Source organism: Melozone crissalis, unplaced genomic scaffold, assembly GCF_028551555.1.
Source record: "Melozone crissalis strain CALT ecotype California unplaced genomic scaffold, PUWL_Pcris_2 ptg000176l_1, whole genome shotgun sequence".
Taxonomy (NCBI): domain Eukaryota; kingdom Metazoa; phylum Chordata; class Aves; order Passeriformes; family Passerellidae; genus Melozone; species Melozone crissalis.
In genome coordinates, this window is record NW_026535943.1 from 117,083 (window position 1) to 134,525 (window position 17,443).

Consider the following 17,443-nt stretch of genomic DNA (forward strand, 5'->3'; position numbering starts at 1 on the left):
CTGTCTCTTTCTTTCCCTTTTTCTTTTCCTGTCTTTTTCTTTTCCTGTCTTTTTCTTTTCCTGTCTCTTTTTTTTTCCCTGTCTTTTTCTTTCCCTGTCTTTTTCTTTCCCTGTCTTTTTCTTTTCCTGTCTCTTTCTTTCCCTGTCTTTTTCTTTCCCTGTCTTTTTTTTTCCTCTTTTTTTTCTGTTGTTTTTTTTTTGTCCTTTTTTTTGTATTTTTTTGTCTTTTTTTTGTCCCTCTGGCACAGCTACAAAGAGAAAGGCAAGCTGAACTTCTCCAAGATGTCAGTTTATTCCATCAGCTTCCTCCTGCGGAACAGGGAGGGCCAGTCCCTGTTTGTGAGAGGGAAAACGGTGTCCCAGACCTTGGGCAACTTCTTCTCCTCCTCAGATGAGGAGATCTCTGAGGAGCACGTGCCCCTGTGGTTCAAAAACACTCACGGGAACATGGAGCAAGTGAGCCCACAGGAAAAGAGGGTGAGGTTTTGGGATGGAGCCTCTGGAATTTGCTGAGGTTTCATGGATGGGCTTTGGGGAGGTCTGGGATGGTGGGAAATGTCCCTGCTCATGGGTGGGGCGGCACGGATGGGCTTTGAGGTCTCTTCCAACCCAACCATTCCATGATTTTATAAAATAATTCATGCTCATCCCCCTTCTCAAAAATGTTGATTGGAAGAGATCTTCCCGTGTTCAGCTGAAATTTGGGATTGGGGAATCCTTCAGTCAAGGGCTGGGGTCAATCCTGAGCTTTGGAAGAAATCAGAGGCTGGTGCAACATCCCAAAGGAATTGGGATGAAAATCAAAAGGTTGGGATGAAACTCAAAAGACTGGGAGGAGGAGAATCAAAAGTTTGGGAGGATGAAGAATCAAAAGGCTGGGAGGAGAAATCAAAGATTTGGAGGTGAAGGATGAGAATCAAAAGATTGGGATGAGAATCAAAAGATTGGGATGAAAATCAGGAGGAAGAATCAAAGATTGGGAGGAGGAATCAAAAGGTTGGGATGAAAATCAAAAGACTGGGAGGAGGAATCAAAAGGTTGGGAGGAAGAATCAAAGACTGGGCTGAAAATCAAAAGACTGGGAGGAGGAATCAAAGACTGAGATGAAAACCAAAAGATTGGGAGCAGGAATCCAAAGGTTGGGAGGAAAATCCAAAGGTTGGGAGGAGAAGTCAAAGATTGGGAGGAAGGTGATGCTTGGGGAAAAAAAGGATAATCCCTGTTTTCCCTAAAAAATACTTCCAGCCAAACTCCTCACCGAATCCTTGTGGGTCTGAGGAGCTGCTTGGGATGGAAAAAAGGATCTGGGGCTTTTTGGGAATGGCTCCCACTGCCAGAGGGCAGCCATGGGTGGCATCTTGGCAATGAGCAATTCCTGCCTGGGCTGGCATTGCCAGAGCAGCTGGGGCTGCCCCTGATCCCTGCAGTGCCCAAGGAAAGGTTGGGGCCCCCTGGGATAGAGGAAAATGTCCCTGTCCATGGATGGGGTGGGACTGGATGGGCTTTGAGGCCCTTTCCAGCCCAAACCATTCCATAATTTTATTTTTATCCCATTATTTTATTCCAATCCTTCTGTTTTCTCATTTTAGATCAATGTGGAAGAGGCCAAAGAGATTTGGCACAACATGAAGAAGCTGGATGGAGATGCAGAGAAGAAATACAAGATGACTTGTGATGGTAAAAGAGATGGAAAATCCCTTGGGAAAAAAGGGATTTGGTGGTGGATAAATCAATAGATTTATTATTCCTGCTTCTGGCTGAGCATCCAGAAGGAGAAAATCCCTTTTTTCCTGCCAATGGCTCACCAGGGAATATCCCTCTGACTCAATTTTTCTTTTTATATATATTTATAAAATACATAAAATGAATTTCTGCTCCCACTAAGATAAAAATGTGTAGATTTCAAGGATATTCACATTTTTTAATGGCTAAAAATAAAGCCCAAAATTTGGAAGTTGCTTCCAGCACATCCTTTCCTCTGGATAGTGCTGGAGATAACTGGGAAAAACCTTTTTACTGGAATTTTTGGTGGGCATTAAGAAGCTTGAAATCATCAAATTTGGGCAGCCAGGGGAGACAGAGATTTTTTGCAACCCTTCCAAATGTGGAAATTCCAAACAGGAAGCGAAGCCAGAAGTGTCGCAAAAAAAGAAAAAAAAAACCAAAAGAAATGGAAAAGGGGGATTTGTTTTAAAGGTCCTGATGGATCTTCCCTGTCCTTGAAATTCCTGATTTTTTCCCTCAGGATATTTGAAACTCTGGCAGCTCAGCAAGCCCCAGCTCTTGGGATACCATGCCATTTTTGTGGATGAAGCCCAGGATTGCACTCCAGGTGAGTTATTCCAGGAGCTCCACTCCCACTTCCAGAGGGGATTTCCATGTGGTGGAAGTTTCTCACCCTAAACACTTGGAATTTAAACAAATTTTTCCCTCAGGTTTGACGTTTAAACTGAGCTTTTCCTTGGGTTTGGAGCAGGTTCTTCCCTCATGATCCCAACTGGATTTGGAACAGGTTCTTCCAAATTGAGCTTTCCCTTGGGTTAGGAGCAGGTTCTTCCCTCATGATCCCAACTGAGCTCTTCTTTGGATTTGGACCCTCATGATTCCAACTGAGCTTTTCCTTGGGTTGGGAGCCCGTTCTTCCCTCATGATCCCAACTGAGCTTTTCCTTGGGTTTGGATTGGAGCAGGTTCTTCCCTCATGATCCCAACTGAGCTCTTCTTTGGATTTGGACCCTCATGATTCCAACTGAGCTTTTCCTTGGGTTGGGAGCCCGTTCTTCCCTCATGATTCAAACTGAGCTTTTCCTTGTGTTTGGATTGGAGCAGGTTCTTCCCTCATGATCCAAACTGGATTTGGAACAGGTTCTTCCAAATTGAGCTTTCCCTTGGGTTAGGAGCAGGTTCTTCCCTCATGATCCCAACTGAGCTTTCCCTTGGCTTTGGTGCAGGTTCTTCCTTCATGATCCAATTTCTTCCCCTCACGGCCATTGTGGATATTGTGCAATCCCAAAAATGAGGGAAAATCATGGTGGGAGGTCCTCACCCTCAGAAGTTCTTCCCTCATGATCCAAACTGAGCTTTTCTGTGGATTTGGAGCAGGTTCTTCCCTCATGATCCCAACTGAACTTTCCCTTGGCTTTCGAGTGGATTCTTCCTTCAAGATCCAATTGTTTTTTCCCCTCACAGCCATCGTGGATATTGTGCAATCCCAAAACTGTGGGAAAGTCCTGCTGGGAGACCCCCACCAGCAGAGGTTCTTCCCTCATGATCCCAACTGAGCTTTTCCTTGGATTTGGATCCTCATGAGCCCAACTGAGATCTTCCTTAGGTTTGGATTGGAGCAGGTTCTTCCCTCATGATCCAAACTGGATTTGGAACAGGTTCTTCCAAATTGAGCTTTCCCTTGGGTTAGGAGCAGGTTCTTCCCTCATGATCCCAACTGAGCTCTTCTTTGGATTTGGACCCTCATGATTCCAACTGAGCTTTTCCTTGGGTTGGGAGCCCGTTCTTCCCTCATGATCCCAACTGAGCTTTTCCTTGGGTTTGGATTGGAGCAGGTTCTTCCCTCATGATCCCAACTGAGCTCTTCTTTGGATTTGGACCCTCATGATTCCAACTGAGCTTTTCCTTGGGTTGGGAGCCCGTTCTTCCCTCATGATTCAAACTGAGCTTTTCCTTGTGTTTGGATTGGAGCAGGTTCTTCCCTCATGATCCAAACTGGATTTGGAACAGGTTCTTCCAAATTGAGCTTTCCCTTGGGTTAGGAGCAGGTTCTTCCCTCATGATCCCAACTGAGCTTTCCCTTGGCTTTGGTGCAGGTTCTTCCTTCATGATCCAATTTCTTCCCCTCACGGCCATTGTGGATATTGTGCAATCCCAAAAATGAGGGAAAATCATGGTGGGAGGTCCTCACCCTCAGAAGTTCTTCCCTCATGATCCAAACTGAGCTTTTCTGTGGATTTGGAGCAGGTTCTTCCCTCATGATCCCAACTGAACTTTCCCTTGGCTTTCGAGTGGATTCTTCCTTCAAGATCCAATTGTTTTTTCCCCTCACAGCCATCGTGGATATTGTGCAATCCCAAAACTGTGGGAAAGTCCTGCTGGGAGACCCCCACCAGCAGAGGTTCTTCCCTCATGATCCCAACTGAGCTTTTCCTTGGATTTGGATCCTCATGAGCCCAACTGAGATCTTCCTTAGGTTTGGATTGGAGCAGGTTCTTCCCTCATGATCCAAACTGGATTTGGAACAGGTTCTTCCAAATTGAGCTTTCCCTTGGGTTAGGAGCAGGTTCTTCCCTCATGATCCCAACTGAGCTTTCCCTTGGCTTTGAATTGGAGCAGGTTCTTCCCTCATGATCCCAACTGAGCTTTTCTTTGGATTTGGACCCTCATGATTCCAACTGAGCTTTTCCTTGGGTTGGGAGCCCGTTCTTCCCTCATGATTCAAACTGAGCTTTTCCTTGTGTTTGGATTGGAGCAGGTTCTTCCCTCATGATCCAAAGTGAACTTTTCCTTGGATTTGGACCCTCATGATCCCAACTGAGCTTTTCCTTGGACTTGGAGCAGGTTCTTCCCTCATGATCCCAACTGAGCTTTTCCTTGGGTTTGGATTGGAGCAGGTTCTTCCTTCATGATCCAAACTGGATTTGGAACAGGTTCTTCCAAATTGAGCTTTCCCTTGGGTTAGGAGCAGATTCTTCCCTCATGATCCCAACTGAGCTTTCCCTTGGCTTTGGTGCAGGTTCTTCCTTCATGATCCAATTTCTTCCCCTCACGGCCATTGTGGATATTGTGCAATCCCAAAAATGAGGGAAAATCATGGTGGGAGGTCCTCACTCTCAGAAGTTCTTCCCTCATGATCCAAACTGAGCTTTTCTGTGGATTTGGAGCAGGTTCTTCCCTCATGATCCCAACTGAACTTTCCCTTGGCTTTCGAGTGGATTCTTCCTTCATGATCCAATTGTTTTTTCCCCTCACAGCCATCGTGGATATTGTGCAATCCCAAAACTGTGGGAAAGTCCTGCTGGGAGACCCCCACCAGCAGAGGTTCTTCCCTCATGATCCCAACTGAGCTTTTCTTTGGATTTGGACCCTCATGATTCCAACTGAGCTTTTCCTTGGGTTGGGAGCCCGTTCTTCCCTCATGATCCCAACTGAGCTTTTCCTTGTGTTTGGATTGGAGCAGGTTCTTCCTTCATGATCCAAACTGGATTTGGAACAGGTTCTTCCAAATTGAGCTTTCCCTTGGGTTAGGAGCAGATTCTTCCCTCATGATCCCAACTGAGCTTTCCCTTGGCTTTGGTGCAGGTTCTTCCTTCATGATCCAATTTATTCCCCTCACGGCCATTGTGAATATTGTGCAATCCCAAAAATGAGGGAAAATCATGGTGGGAGGTCCTCACCCTCAGAATTTCTTCCCTCATGATCCAAACTGAGCTTTTCTGTGGATTTGGAGCAGGTTCTTCCCTCATGATCCCAACTGAACTTTCCCTTGGCTTTCGAGTGGATTCTTCCTTCATGATCCAATTGTTTTTTCCCCTCACAGCCATCATGGATATTGTGCAATCCCAAAACTGTGGAAAAGTCCTGCTGGGAGACCCCCACCAGCAGAGGTTCTTCCCTCATGATCCCAACTGAGCTTTTCTTTGGATTTGGACCCTCATGATTCCAACTGAGCTTTTCCTTGGGTTGGGAGCCCGTTCTTCCCTCATGATCCCAACTGAGCTTTTCCTTGTGTTTGGATTGGAGCAGGTTCTTCCCTCATGATCCAAACTGGATTTGGAACAGGTTGTTCCAAATTGAGCTTTCCCTTGGGTTAGGAGCAGATTCTTCCCTCATGATCCCAACTGAGCTTTTCTTTGGATTTGGACCCTCATGATCCCAACTGAGCTTTTCCTTGGACTTGGAGCAGGTTCTTCCCTCATGATCCCAACTGAGCTTTTCCTTGGGTTTGGATTGGAGCAGGTTCTTCCCTCATGATCCCAACTGAGCTTTTCTTTGGATTTGGACCCTCATGATCCCAACTGAGCTTTTCCTTGGGTTGGGAGCCCGTTCTTCCCTCATGATCCCAACTGAGCTTTTCCTTGGGTTTGGATTGGAGCAGGTTCTTCCTTCATGATCCAAACTGGATTTGGAACAGGTTCTTCCAAATTGAGCTTTCCCTTGGGTTAGGAGCAGATTCTTCCCTCATGATCCCAACTGAGCTTTCCCTTGGCTTTGGTGCAGGTTCTTCCTTCATGATCCAATTTATTCCCCTCACGGCCATTGTGAATATTGTGCAATCCCAAAAATGAGGGAAAATCATGGTGGGAGGTCCTCACCCTCAGAAGTTCTTCCCTCATGATCCAAACTGAGCTTTCCCTTGGCTTTGGAGCAGGTTCTTCCTTCATGATCCAATATTTTTTCCCTCACAGCCATCGTGGATATTGTACAATCCCAAAACTGTGGGAAAATCCTGGTGGGAGACCCTCACCAGCAGATCTACACCTTCAGGGGTGCTGTCAACACCCTGTACCTGGTGCCTCACACCCACGTGTACTACCTGACCCAGGTAAGGGCAGCGTTTTCCATGGATAAATCCCAGATCCATGGAACACTTGGGAATCATGAATCAACATGGCAGTTGTGGGGCTTTAGTGGAGGGATCCCATCCTGTTGGTGGAAAAGTTGGTGGAGTTGGGATTGAGGCCTTGTTGTAGGGAGATTCCCCTTTTTTGAGGGGATCACATCTGGAATGCTGGATCCAGCTGCCAGGATTTCCGGGAGTATTTTGGGGATTTTGGTGCCTTTTCCAGGGAAAAAAAATTTTCCAGGACATTGGTGGGAATGGCATCATTTGGATTTAACAATGACCAGGATTTCCAGGAATATTTTGGAGGAATTTTGATGCTTTTTCCATGGAAAAAACAGTCCAGATGATTTCAGAGAATCCCATAATTCCATATAGATAGATAGAATTTTAGAGATTGCAAGAATGATTCTGGTTTTCCTGCTGATCCTGGGTTTTTTCCAGAGTTTCAGGTTCGGCCCCGAGATCGCCTACGTGGGAGCCACGATCCTGGATGTGTGCAAAGGGATCCGCAGCAAAACCCTGCTGGGAGGGAACCAAAGGGGTGAGCTGGGAATGGGATCCCAGAGATCCCCAGGGATTCCCCAGGAACTCAAGTGGGAATCATTCATTCATTAATTACATTAAATTAAATAAGCATATTCATTAATTCAATCTGGAATAAATATTATATTACATTACATTACATTATATCTATATTATATTATATCTATATTATATTATATCTATATTATATTATATCTATATTATATCTATATTATATTATTGTCACATTAGACCATATTATGTATTATATTATTGTAATGTATATAATTTTATATATTATTATATACAATATATATTACAATATATAATATATATTATATATTATATAATATATGTAATATACATTATATATAATATAATATATAATATAATAATATATAATATGTAGAATAATATAATATTATACATAATGTTATATTTTATTATATATAATTATAAATTATTATTACATATTATTATATTATTAGATATTATATCTATATTATATTATTGCCACATTATACCATATTATTTATTATATCATTATAATATATATTTATATATGTGTATTATTATATATAATATATATTATTATAGCATGTATTATATATAATATTATAATATTATAATATTATATAAAAATATATTAATATATTATATGTATTATATATATTAATATAATATAATATAAAATAACATAACATAACATATTATATTACATTATATTACATTATATTATGTATTATAATGTATGTTGTGATAATATATAGTATATATAATAATATATTATTATATATTATTATATTATTATTTATTATATCTATATTATATTATGTCATATTATATATTATATATTATATTATTATATATTATAACATTATATATTATTACATTATATATGATGTATTTTATTATATAGTATATTATTATATTATTGCTTTTATTAGTATGGTATATTTATTAATAAAACAAATATGAATATAATACTTAATATTACTATGATATCAAATACTACTGTTATTAACTAATAAATAATATTACTGATTTATAGTAAATAATCTTAAATAATATTAGTATATAATAAATATAGTTAATTAATAAATTTAACTAATAACTTTAATTATAAATTAGAAATATATTAATTATATTGTAAAATAATTAATTAATTTTGTTAAATAATAATATTATCAATAAATATTAACTAATGAAATTGATGTAATTTAATTTATTCTAAAATTTGAAAATGGTGTGCTTGGAAATAAATATTCAATTCATCTCCCAAAAATAAAGATTTAGTTAATTTCCTAAAAGTAATTAATAATGGAAAATATTAAATTAATAATAACAGGTAAATATTAACTACTAAGAGATTAAAAATTAATAAATTAAATAGTAGCAGACAAAATAATGAACTATAAATATTTAATATGAATTATAAAATAAATTAATAATAAAATATAAATTTAAATTTATAATGTAAAATATTAAAATATTAAATTAATAATGACAGTCTAAGTATTATAAATATCAAATTAATAATACAATTTTCCCTTGTATTAATATTTAAATATATACAATAGCTAAATTAAATTAATAATAAAATATAAATAATAATAAATATAAAATAATGAAAGGTTAAATTAAATTAATAATGAGCAATAAACAATTTATTCCCTGTTATTAAATTTGCAATAAAATAGAAATAATTAATTAATAGCAAAATATAAAATCATAATATATGAAATTGCATTAGTCATTAATTTTAAATAGTGATTAATTTCCAAAAATAAATTAATAATAAAAGATAAAGTCACATTTAGTAATAAAATATAATAAGTCGAGTAAATTATTAATGAAATATTAGTAATACTCATTAATAATTAACCAGGAATTCCAGCTGGAATGGCTGTGGGTAACTGGGAATGGGAATGGCTGTGGGTAACTGGGAATGGCTGTGGGTAACTGGGAATGGGAATGGCTGTGGGTAACTGGGAATGGGAATGGGTAACTGGGAATGGGAATGGCTGTGGGTAACTGGGAATGGGAATGGGTAACTGGGAATGGGAATGGCTGTGGGTAACTGGGAATGGGAATGGCTGTGGGTAACTGGGAATGGCTGTGTGTTACTGGGAATGCTGTGGGTAACTGGGAATGGGAATGGCTGTGTGTAACTGGGAATGGCTGTGTGTTACTGGGAATGCTGTGGGTAACTGGGAATGGGAATGGCTGTGTGTAACTGGGAATGGCTGTGTGTTACTGGGAATGCTGTGGGTAACTGGGAATGGCTGTGTGTAACTGGGAATGGGAATGGCTGTGGGTAACTGGGAATGGGAATGGCTGTGTGTAACTGGGAATGGCTGTGTGCAACTGGGAATGGCTGTGGGTAACTGGGAATGGCTGTGTGCAACTGGGAATGGCTGTGGGTAACTGGGAATGGCTGTGTGTTACTGGGAATGCTGTGGGTAACTGGGAATGGGAATGGCTGTGGGTAACTGGGAATGGCTGTGTGTTACTGGGAATGCTGTGGGTAACTGGGAATTCCAGCTGGGAATGCCGGTTTAACTGGGAATTCCAGCTGGGAATGCAGTGTTTAACTGGGAATTCCAGCTGGGAATGCCGGTTTAACTGGGAATTCCAGCTGGGAATGCAGTGTTTAACTGGGAATTCTCCTGGGAATGCAGTGTTTAACTGGGAATTCCAGCTGGGAATGCTGGTTTAACTGGGAATTCCAGCTGGGAATGCAGTGATTAACTGGGAATTCCAGCTGGGAATGCTGGTTTAACTGGGAATTCCAGCTGGGAATGCAGTGTTTAACTGGGAATTCCAGCTGGGAATGCTGGTTTAACTGGGAATTCTCCTGGGATTGCTGTATTTAACTGGGAATTCCTCCCTCAGGGGACGTGCGGGGAGCCCGGCAGGGGAAGATGGCGCTGCTGTCCCGCAGCAACTGGAACGTGTTTGAGGACGCCGTGGAATTCTCTGGGAGAGACCCCCCGGCCAAAATCCACGTCATTGGGGTGAGGGGCACTGCACCCAGTCAAATCCCAAGGATTTCAAGGAATATTCCAGGAAAAATAAGGAATTTTTTGTGCCCTGGGGCACTGTTATTCTCCAACCCTCACAGGCCTCATCCCATTTTAAGGCTTCTTTGTGCAGGCCTCAATCCATTTTTAGGATAATTTGTCCCATTTTTATCAGGGATGGGGCAAGAAAAGAGGGATGGACAGTTGGGACAAGTTATTCTGAGGTTTTAAATAAATATTCCAGGAAAAAGTAGGAATTTTTTGTGGCCAAGGATGATATTTGGAGCTGTTCCTCTCCAACCCTCACAGGCCTTGTCCCGTTTTGAGGCTTCTTTGTGCAGGCCTCAATTTTTAGGATCATTTGTCCCATTTTTATGAGGAACGGGGCAGGAAAAAAGGGATGGACAGGAGGAATAAAGAATTCCAATGATTTCAATGAATATTCCAGGAAAAAGCAGGAATTTTCAGGAAAAAAGCAGGAATTTTTTGTGGCCAGGGATGATATTCAGAGCTATTATTCCCTGAACCTTGCAGGCCTCATCCTATTTTTGGGATAATTTTTCACATTTTTCTGAGGGATGGGGCAAGGAAAAGAGGGATAGACACCTGGAACAAGTTATTCCAAGGATTTAAATTAATATTCCAAGAAAAAGCAGGAATTTCCAGGAAAAAGCAGGATTTTTTTTGTGGCCAGGGATGTTATTTAGAGCTGTTATTCCCCAAGCCTTGCAGGCCTCATCCCATTTTTGGAATAATTTTTCCCATTTTCATCAGGGATGGGACAAGGAAAAGAGGGATGGAGAGCAGGAATAAAGAATTCCAAGGTTTTCAATTAATATTCCAAGAAAAAGCAGGAATTTTCAGGAAAAAGCAAGATTTTTTTGGTTATTTACAGCTGTTCCTCTCCAAGCCTTGCAGGCCTCATCCCATTTTTAGGATAATTTTTCCCATTTTTATCAGGGATGGGACAGGAAAACAACAAAATTGGTGGAATTTGGAGAGGTTTGGAGCCTGATTTTGGGAATTTTAGCAGGTTTGGAATCTGATCTTTGGGAATTTTAGGCTGATATTTCAAATTTTCCATCTTTTTTCCCACCCAAATTCCAATTCAAGGAGGGGTTGAAAGTGCTCAGCATTGAAAATCTTCCATAGTTTGGAATATATCAAATTTATAAATACAATAAATTTATTATTTTCATTTTATGTTATTTTATTTTTAACATCTTATTCATAAATAAATTTTCATAAATAAAATAAATACATAAATAAAACATATAAAATAATAAAAATATTACAAGAAATACATATAAAAAGAATACATAAATAAAATTTGGTTTATAAACTAATTTTATAAATACATTTTTCTTCCTTTTAGGGATTGGAGAGATTTGGCCTGAGTAAAATTTATGATATTTGGAAGCTCAGCCTGCCTGCAGATGTCAGGAAAAACTGTGAGTATTCCCTTATCCTTCTTTTTTCCAGGATTTTTAAAGTTTTGCTGGCAATAATAATAATAATAATAATAAATAATGATAATTTATAATAATATATATAATAATATATAATTTCTATATTATATATTATTTATATGATACATTATAGATATAATGTATATATAATTATAATATATACATATATAATATATAATTATATATTCCATTTTAATAATTAACCCTGATTAATTTTATATTTCCTAATTAATTTTTTAGTTGAAACCTCATTTTTAATGGTTTTATCATGGGCTAGGCTATTTTGGCTGCTTAATTCCAGAAATCCCAAAATTTGGGAATTTTTGTCAGGCATCTTTTCCCAGCTTTCCACAGTGATTCCTTATTTTCAGTGCAGGTAAACCCAGAATTTGGGATATTTTTCCCAAATTTTTTCATATTTTCAATTGTTTTTAATTTATTTTCAGTGTTCCCTAGATTGTTTTGGGTGTAAAGCTCCATTTTAAAATTTCCTTTAAAATATGGTGTAAAATTCAGAAAAAAATCCTGGATTTCCTTTCAAAAACAGAATAAAATTCGGGATAAAATTCAGGACAAAATTCAGGATTTCTTTTAAAATACGGAATAAAATTAAGGATAAAATTCAGGTTGAAATTCAGGATTTCCTTTAAAATATGAAATAAAATTCAGGATAAAATTCAGGCTTTCCTTTATAGTATGGAATAAAATTCAAGATTTCTTTTAAAACATAAAATTCAGAATTTCCTTTTAAAATTCAGGATAAAATTTCAGGATTCCCTTTAAAATATGGGATAAAATTCAGGTTAAAATTCAGGATTTCTTTTAAAATTTGGAATAAAATTCAGGATTAAAATTCAGAATTTCCTTTAAAATATGGGATAAAATTCAGGATTTCCTTTAAAATACGGAGTAAAATTCAGGATAAAATTCAGGATAAAATTCAGCATTTCCTTGAAAATATAGAATCAAATTCAGGAAAAAATCAGGACAAAATTCAGGATTTCCTTTGAAATATGGAATAAAATTCAGGATAAAATTCAGGTTAAAATTCAGGATTTCTTTTAAAATATGGAATAAAATTCAGAATTAAAATTGAGGATTTCCTTTAAAATATGGAGTAAAATTTAGGATAAAATTCAGGATAAAATTCAGCATTTCCTTTAAAATATAGAATCAAATTCTGGAAAAAATCAGGATAAAATTCAGGATTTCCTTTAAAATATGGAATAAAATTCAGGATTTCCTTTAAAATATGGAATAAAATTCAGGATAAAATTCAGGTTAAAAAATCAGGATTTCCTTTAAAATTCAGGATAAAATTCAGATTTTCCTTTAAAATATGGAGTAAAATTCAGGAAAACATTCATGATAAAAATCATCGCTTTAAAATCTAGGAACAGCAGATGAAATTTTTAATGGAGACAACAAAAAATTCCCCAATTTTCCACAAATATCTGATTACATTAATATAATTCCCACTTCTTTGGCGAGTTGAACTGCTTGGAAAATTCCTTCAGCAGCTGGAAAACGAGGGGGAACCGATACGGGACGGAAAAATCTCAATGAAAGCTAGAAATAGAAATTTAAAAAATAGAAATTTAAAAAAATAGAAACTTAAAGCTATGAAATAAATCATAGGAATTAAAATAAAAATTAAAATATATTAAATAATTGCAGCACACCTGGAGATCGAGGATCCCTTCATCAGGAGGTGGGCCGAGGCCGAGGGGCTGCCGGGGCTCAGGGAATTCGCGGCGCGCGTGGACGACAGAGAGCTGGAGGTGAAGATCTCCATCGTGGAGAAGCACAGGGACAGGATCCCCGAGCTGGTGAGCAGGATCAGGGCCAGCCACGTGGCCCAGGAGGCCCTGGCAGGTGAGGCCACGTCCCAGGAGAAAATTGGGATGGTTTCCATCCTGGGAAAAGGATCTGGTGGGGTTGGGGTGGTTTGTGAGGGAGAGCGGAGGTGGAGCGGGAGGGTTTGGGGTGGGAATGTTTCTGCTGTGGAGGCAGCTTGGAGAGATGGGAGTGTTCTCATGGAGAAGGGACCAGGGAGAGCTTCCAGCACATTCCAGAGGATCCAGCAGAGCTGCAGAGGGACTGGGGACAAGGCCTGCAGGGACAGCACCCAGGGAATGGCTCCCACTGCCAGAGGGCAGCCATGGGTGGCATCTTGGCAATGAGCAATTCCTGCCTGGGCTGGCATTGCCAGAGCAGCTGGGGCTGCCCCTGATCCCTGCAGTGCCCAAGGCCAGGCTGGAGCAGCCTGGGATGGTGGGACTGGAATGGGATGGGCTTGAAGGGCCCTTCCCACCCAAACCATTCTGGGATTTGGGACACTCAGAATCCATCCCGAGGGGTTTTTATGGAAGTTGGGGATGGCAAAGGGAAGGGAGACCCTTCCTGGAGTGCTGAGATTGCCAGTGAAGCCCCCAGATCCCAAAATTCCTTCCTGGAGAGGAGTCGGGGTGGGGATGGATCCAATGGCAGGCTGGGAGAGCTGGGAATGGAGGGAATTCCCTGGAGAGGGAGCCTGGGGTGGGATTTTGGGAAGGGATTCCCAGAGCAGCTGGGGCTGCCCCTGACCCCTGTGATGGCCAAGGTTGGACCCTGGGATAGTGGAAAGTGGAGCCCTTCCCATTTAGGATTCCTGTTGAAATTTGGGGAAAGAAAATTCCTCAAATATTGAGCATTCCTGTTTGGGAATGTGGCTGGAGCTTGGGATGCCAACCAGGAATTTCCCTTGGTACAATTTCCCTTCCTCCACCCTGATTCCCCACAGAGGAGCTTTGCTCCTGATTTAACTCTGGGAGAAGGGGAATGGATGCAGAATGAAATAAAACAAAAATTCCCATTATTTTTGCCAAGACTGACCCTTTTTCCTTGTTTTTCCCAGATTTTCTCATCGGCACCGTGCACCAAGCCAAGGGCCTGGAGTTCGACACCGTTTGTGTCGCGGATGATTTTGTGCAAATCCCTTCTGTCACTGGGGCCTTCCTGAGGAGAATGAACATTGCCCTTGGTGAGGGAGACACCAAAAAGGGGGAAAGGAAAGGGTGGTGAGGGGCTGGAGCTGGGAATGGAGCTGGGAAGGGTCTGGAGAACCAGGAGGGGCTGAGGGAGCTGGGCAGGGGCTGAGCCTGGAGCAAAGGAGGCTCAGGGGCCCTGGTGGCTCTGCACAAGTCCCTGCCAGGAGGGCACAGCCGGGGGGGTCCTGCTGTGCTCCAGGGAACAGGGACAGGAGCAGAGGGAACGGCCTCAGGCTGGGCCAGGGCAGCTCAGGGGGAATTTTGGGGAAAATTCCTTCCTGGAAAGGGTGCAGTCCCCATTCCTGCAGGGATTTTCCTGTGGATGTGGCACTTGGGGACATGGGTGACCCTGGCATTGCTGGGAATGCTTGGATTCCATCCTGGAAATCTTTCCCCACGCCAAGGATTCCCTGGCTCCAACAAGGCAGGACAGGATAAACCATTCCCATCCCAGCAGGGCAGGACTGGATAAACCATTCCCATCCCAGTAATCCCAGCAGGGCAGGACAGGATAAACCATTCCCATCCCAGCAATCCCATCCCAGGGCAGGACAGGATAAACCATTCCCATCCCAGCAATCCCATCCCAGGGCAGGACAGGATAAACCATTCCCATCCCAAGGCAGGACTGGATAAACCATTCCCATCCCAGCAATCCCATCCCAACAGGACTGGATAAACCATTCCCATCCCAAGGCAGGACTGGATAAACCATTCCCATCCCAGCAGGGCAGGACTGAATAAACCATTCCCATCCCAAGGCAGGACAGGATAAACCATTCCCATCCCAAGGCAGGACAGGATAAACCATTCCCATCCCAGCAATCCCATCCCAAGGCAGGACAGGATAAACCATTCCCATCCCAAGGCAGGACTGGATAAACCATTCCCATGGGGTTGCTGTGGGAGGCTGAGCCAGGTCAGGGGTGCCCAGGGCTGATTCCAGCTGGGAATTCCAAGCTCTGGAGCAGCTCAGCATTCCCTGATCCCATTGTTGATCCCTCCAGCTGAGCCAGGGGAGGTTTGGAGTGGATTTTAAGGAATATTTCCCCATGGAAAAAGTGGCCAGGCACTGGAACTGCTCATGTCAGGGGTGCAGTCCTCATTCCCACAGGGATTTCCCTGTGGATGTGGCGCTTGGGGACATGGTGACCCTGGCAGTGCTGGCAATGGTTGGACTCCATGTCTTAGAGGCCTTTCCCAACCTCAGTAATTCCATGATTCCCTGATTCCACCACCTTGTCTCCAAACAGAACAAGGAAAAGAAAGGTCAATTCCGTGGTTTTTTTCTGTACCTATTTTTAGGGCACTCCCAGTGATTTTCCCCATTAAAACAACTTCCCCCTCCTCATCCTCCTGCACACCTTTTCCAGCCCTATGTATTCTCCCATTCCATAAATATTCCCACAGCCAAGCCCGGAGCTGTGTAGCAGCAAAGCCCAGTCCAGCCTTGGGAAGCCCTGAGGCTCCTGTTCTGGAATTTCTCCCTTCCCAGTGAATTCCCAGAGGCAATCCAGGCACTGGGAAGCTCCTCCAGAGCCAAGCCTGGGCTCCAAACAGAAAACAGGAATCTGGAATGGCTTCTCCAGGCATGCAGAGTGAAGGGAGAAATGTGGGATGAGGCAGGAGCTGCAAATTCCTGCTTTCCCAGAGAAACCCCCACTGTCCTTCTGGAGCTGGATCCTGGAGTGGTTTGGCTTGGAAGGGACCTTAGAGCCCATCCAATTCCATGGGCAGTGCCACCTTCCATTATCCCAGGGTGCTCCAAGCCTCATCCTGGCTGCAGCATTCTTTCCCAGCCTCAGTAATTGGGGAATTCTGCGTTCATACCCCCATGGGAATGCCCAGAGCATCCAGGTTATCCAGGGAATGAGCACCTGGATCAGAGGGAACAGCCAGAGGAGGTTTGGATTGGATTTTTGGGAATTTCCCCTTGGAAAGGAGCCTCCAGCCATCCCAAATTCCTCCAGGCTTTGTTTTCCTCCTCCTCCTGTCAGGACAAGCAGGAGTGGGAATGTCCTGGGAGACAGAGCCTGAAATCCTCAGTGCAGAGAAAATCAGGGTCAGATTCCCACCCCAAGCACCTCCAGCAGCACAAAATGTCAGAATTTTATCCCAAATGGACTCCTGGGATGGTTGGGGTGGGAAGGAGCCTCAGAGCTCATTCTGGGGACACTGGTTGGAGCACTGGGAGGAGCAGAGAGCTGCTCACCCCTAAATCCATGGATTGCCTCTCCTCCCTCCCAGACAGGACCCCTGAGGACGAGTGGAACCTGCTCTACGTGGCCGTGACCAGGGCCAAGAGGTGCCTGCTGATGTCCAAATCCCTGGAAAACCTTCTGTCTCTGGCTGGAGTGAGTGAAACCTTCCCAGGGCAAGGGGATCCTGCTGTGGGGTGATCCAGGGCACCAAAGGATTATCCTGAGGTCCCTCCTGATCCTGGGATCCATGCCATGGGCTGCTCCTTGTGCTGGCATGCACCAGAACAGCAGGAATCAGTTCTATTCCTGCATTTTGCTGCTCCATCAGAGGCTCCAGTAGGAAGGCACAGGATTGCAGTGGGCTTTTTCCACAGTTCTTGCATTTGGATGTTGTTTTCCACAGATCCTGGGGTTTTATCTCCGTGGAAGTGTGGAGGTTCCCTTTTCCCTGCCTGCAGGGCCTTCCAGCCCTTCCTTTTCCCCCATTTTCCTTTTCCCCCTTCCTTTTTCCCCTTTCCTTTTTCCCCTTTCCTTTTTTCCCTTTCCTTTTTCCCTTTTCCTTTTTCCCCTTTCCTTTTTCCCCCTTCCTTTTTCCCCCTTCCTTTTTCCCCTTTCCTTTTTCCCTT

The 17,443-nt window shown here is 42.1% G+C and overlaps 1 protein-coding gene across 1 annotated transcript in view; it reads left to right on the forward strand.

Moving 5' to 3' along the window:
* The window catches only part of FBH1 (F-box DNA helicase 1), a 45,003-nt gene that overhangs the window by 25,738 nt on the left and 1,822 nt on the right, over window positions 1-17,443 (forward strand). The window contains exons 10-19 of the mRNA XM_054293656.1: window positions 249-477; window positions 1,590-1,677; window positions 2,246-2,332; window positions 6,416-6,552; window positions 7,015-7,114; window positions 9,991-10,112; window positions 11,494-11,569; window positions 13,265-13,462; window positions 14,484-14,609; window positions 16,864-16,970. Of these exons, the coding sequence (XP_054149631.1) occupies window positions 249-477; window positions 1,590-1,677; window positions 2,246-2,332; window positions 6,416-6,552; window positions 7,015-7,114; window positions 9,991-10,112; window positions 11,494-11,569; window positions 13,265-13,462; window positions 14,484-14,609; window positions 16,864-16,970 (1,270 nt within the window). The remainder of the gene's footprint in view (window positions 1-248; window positions 478-1,589; window positions 1,678-2,245; window positions 2,333-6,415; window positions 6,553-7,014; window positions 7,115-9,990; window positions 10,113-11,493; window positions 11,570-13,264; window positions 13,463-14,483; window positions 14,610-16,863; window positions 16,971-17,443) is intronic.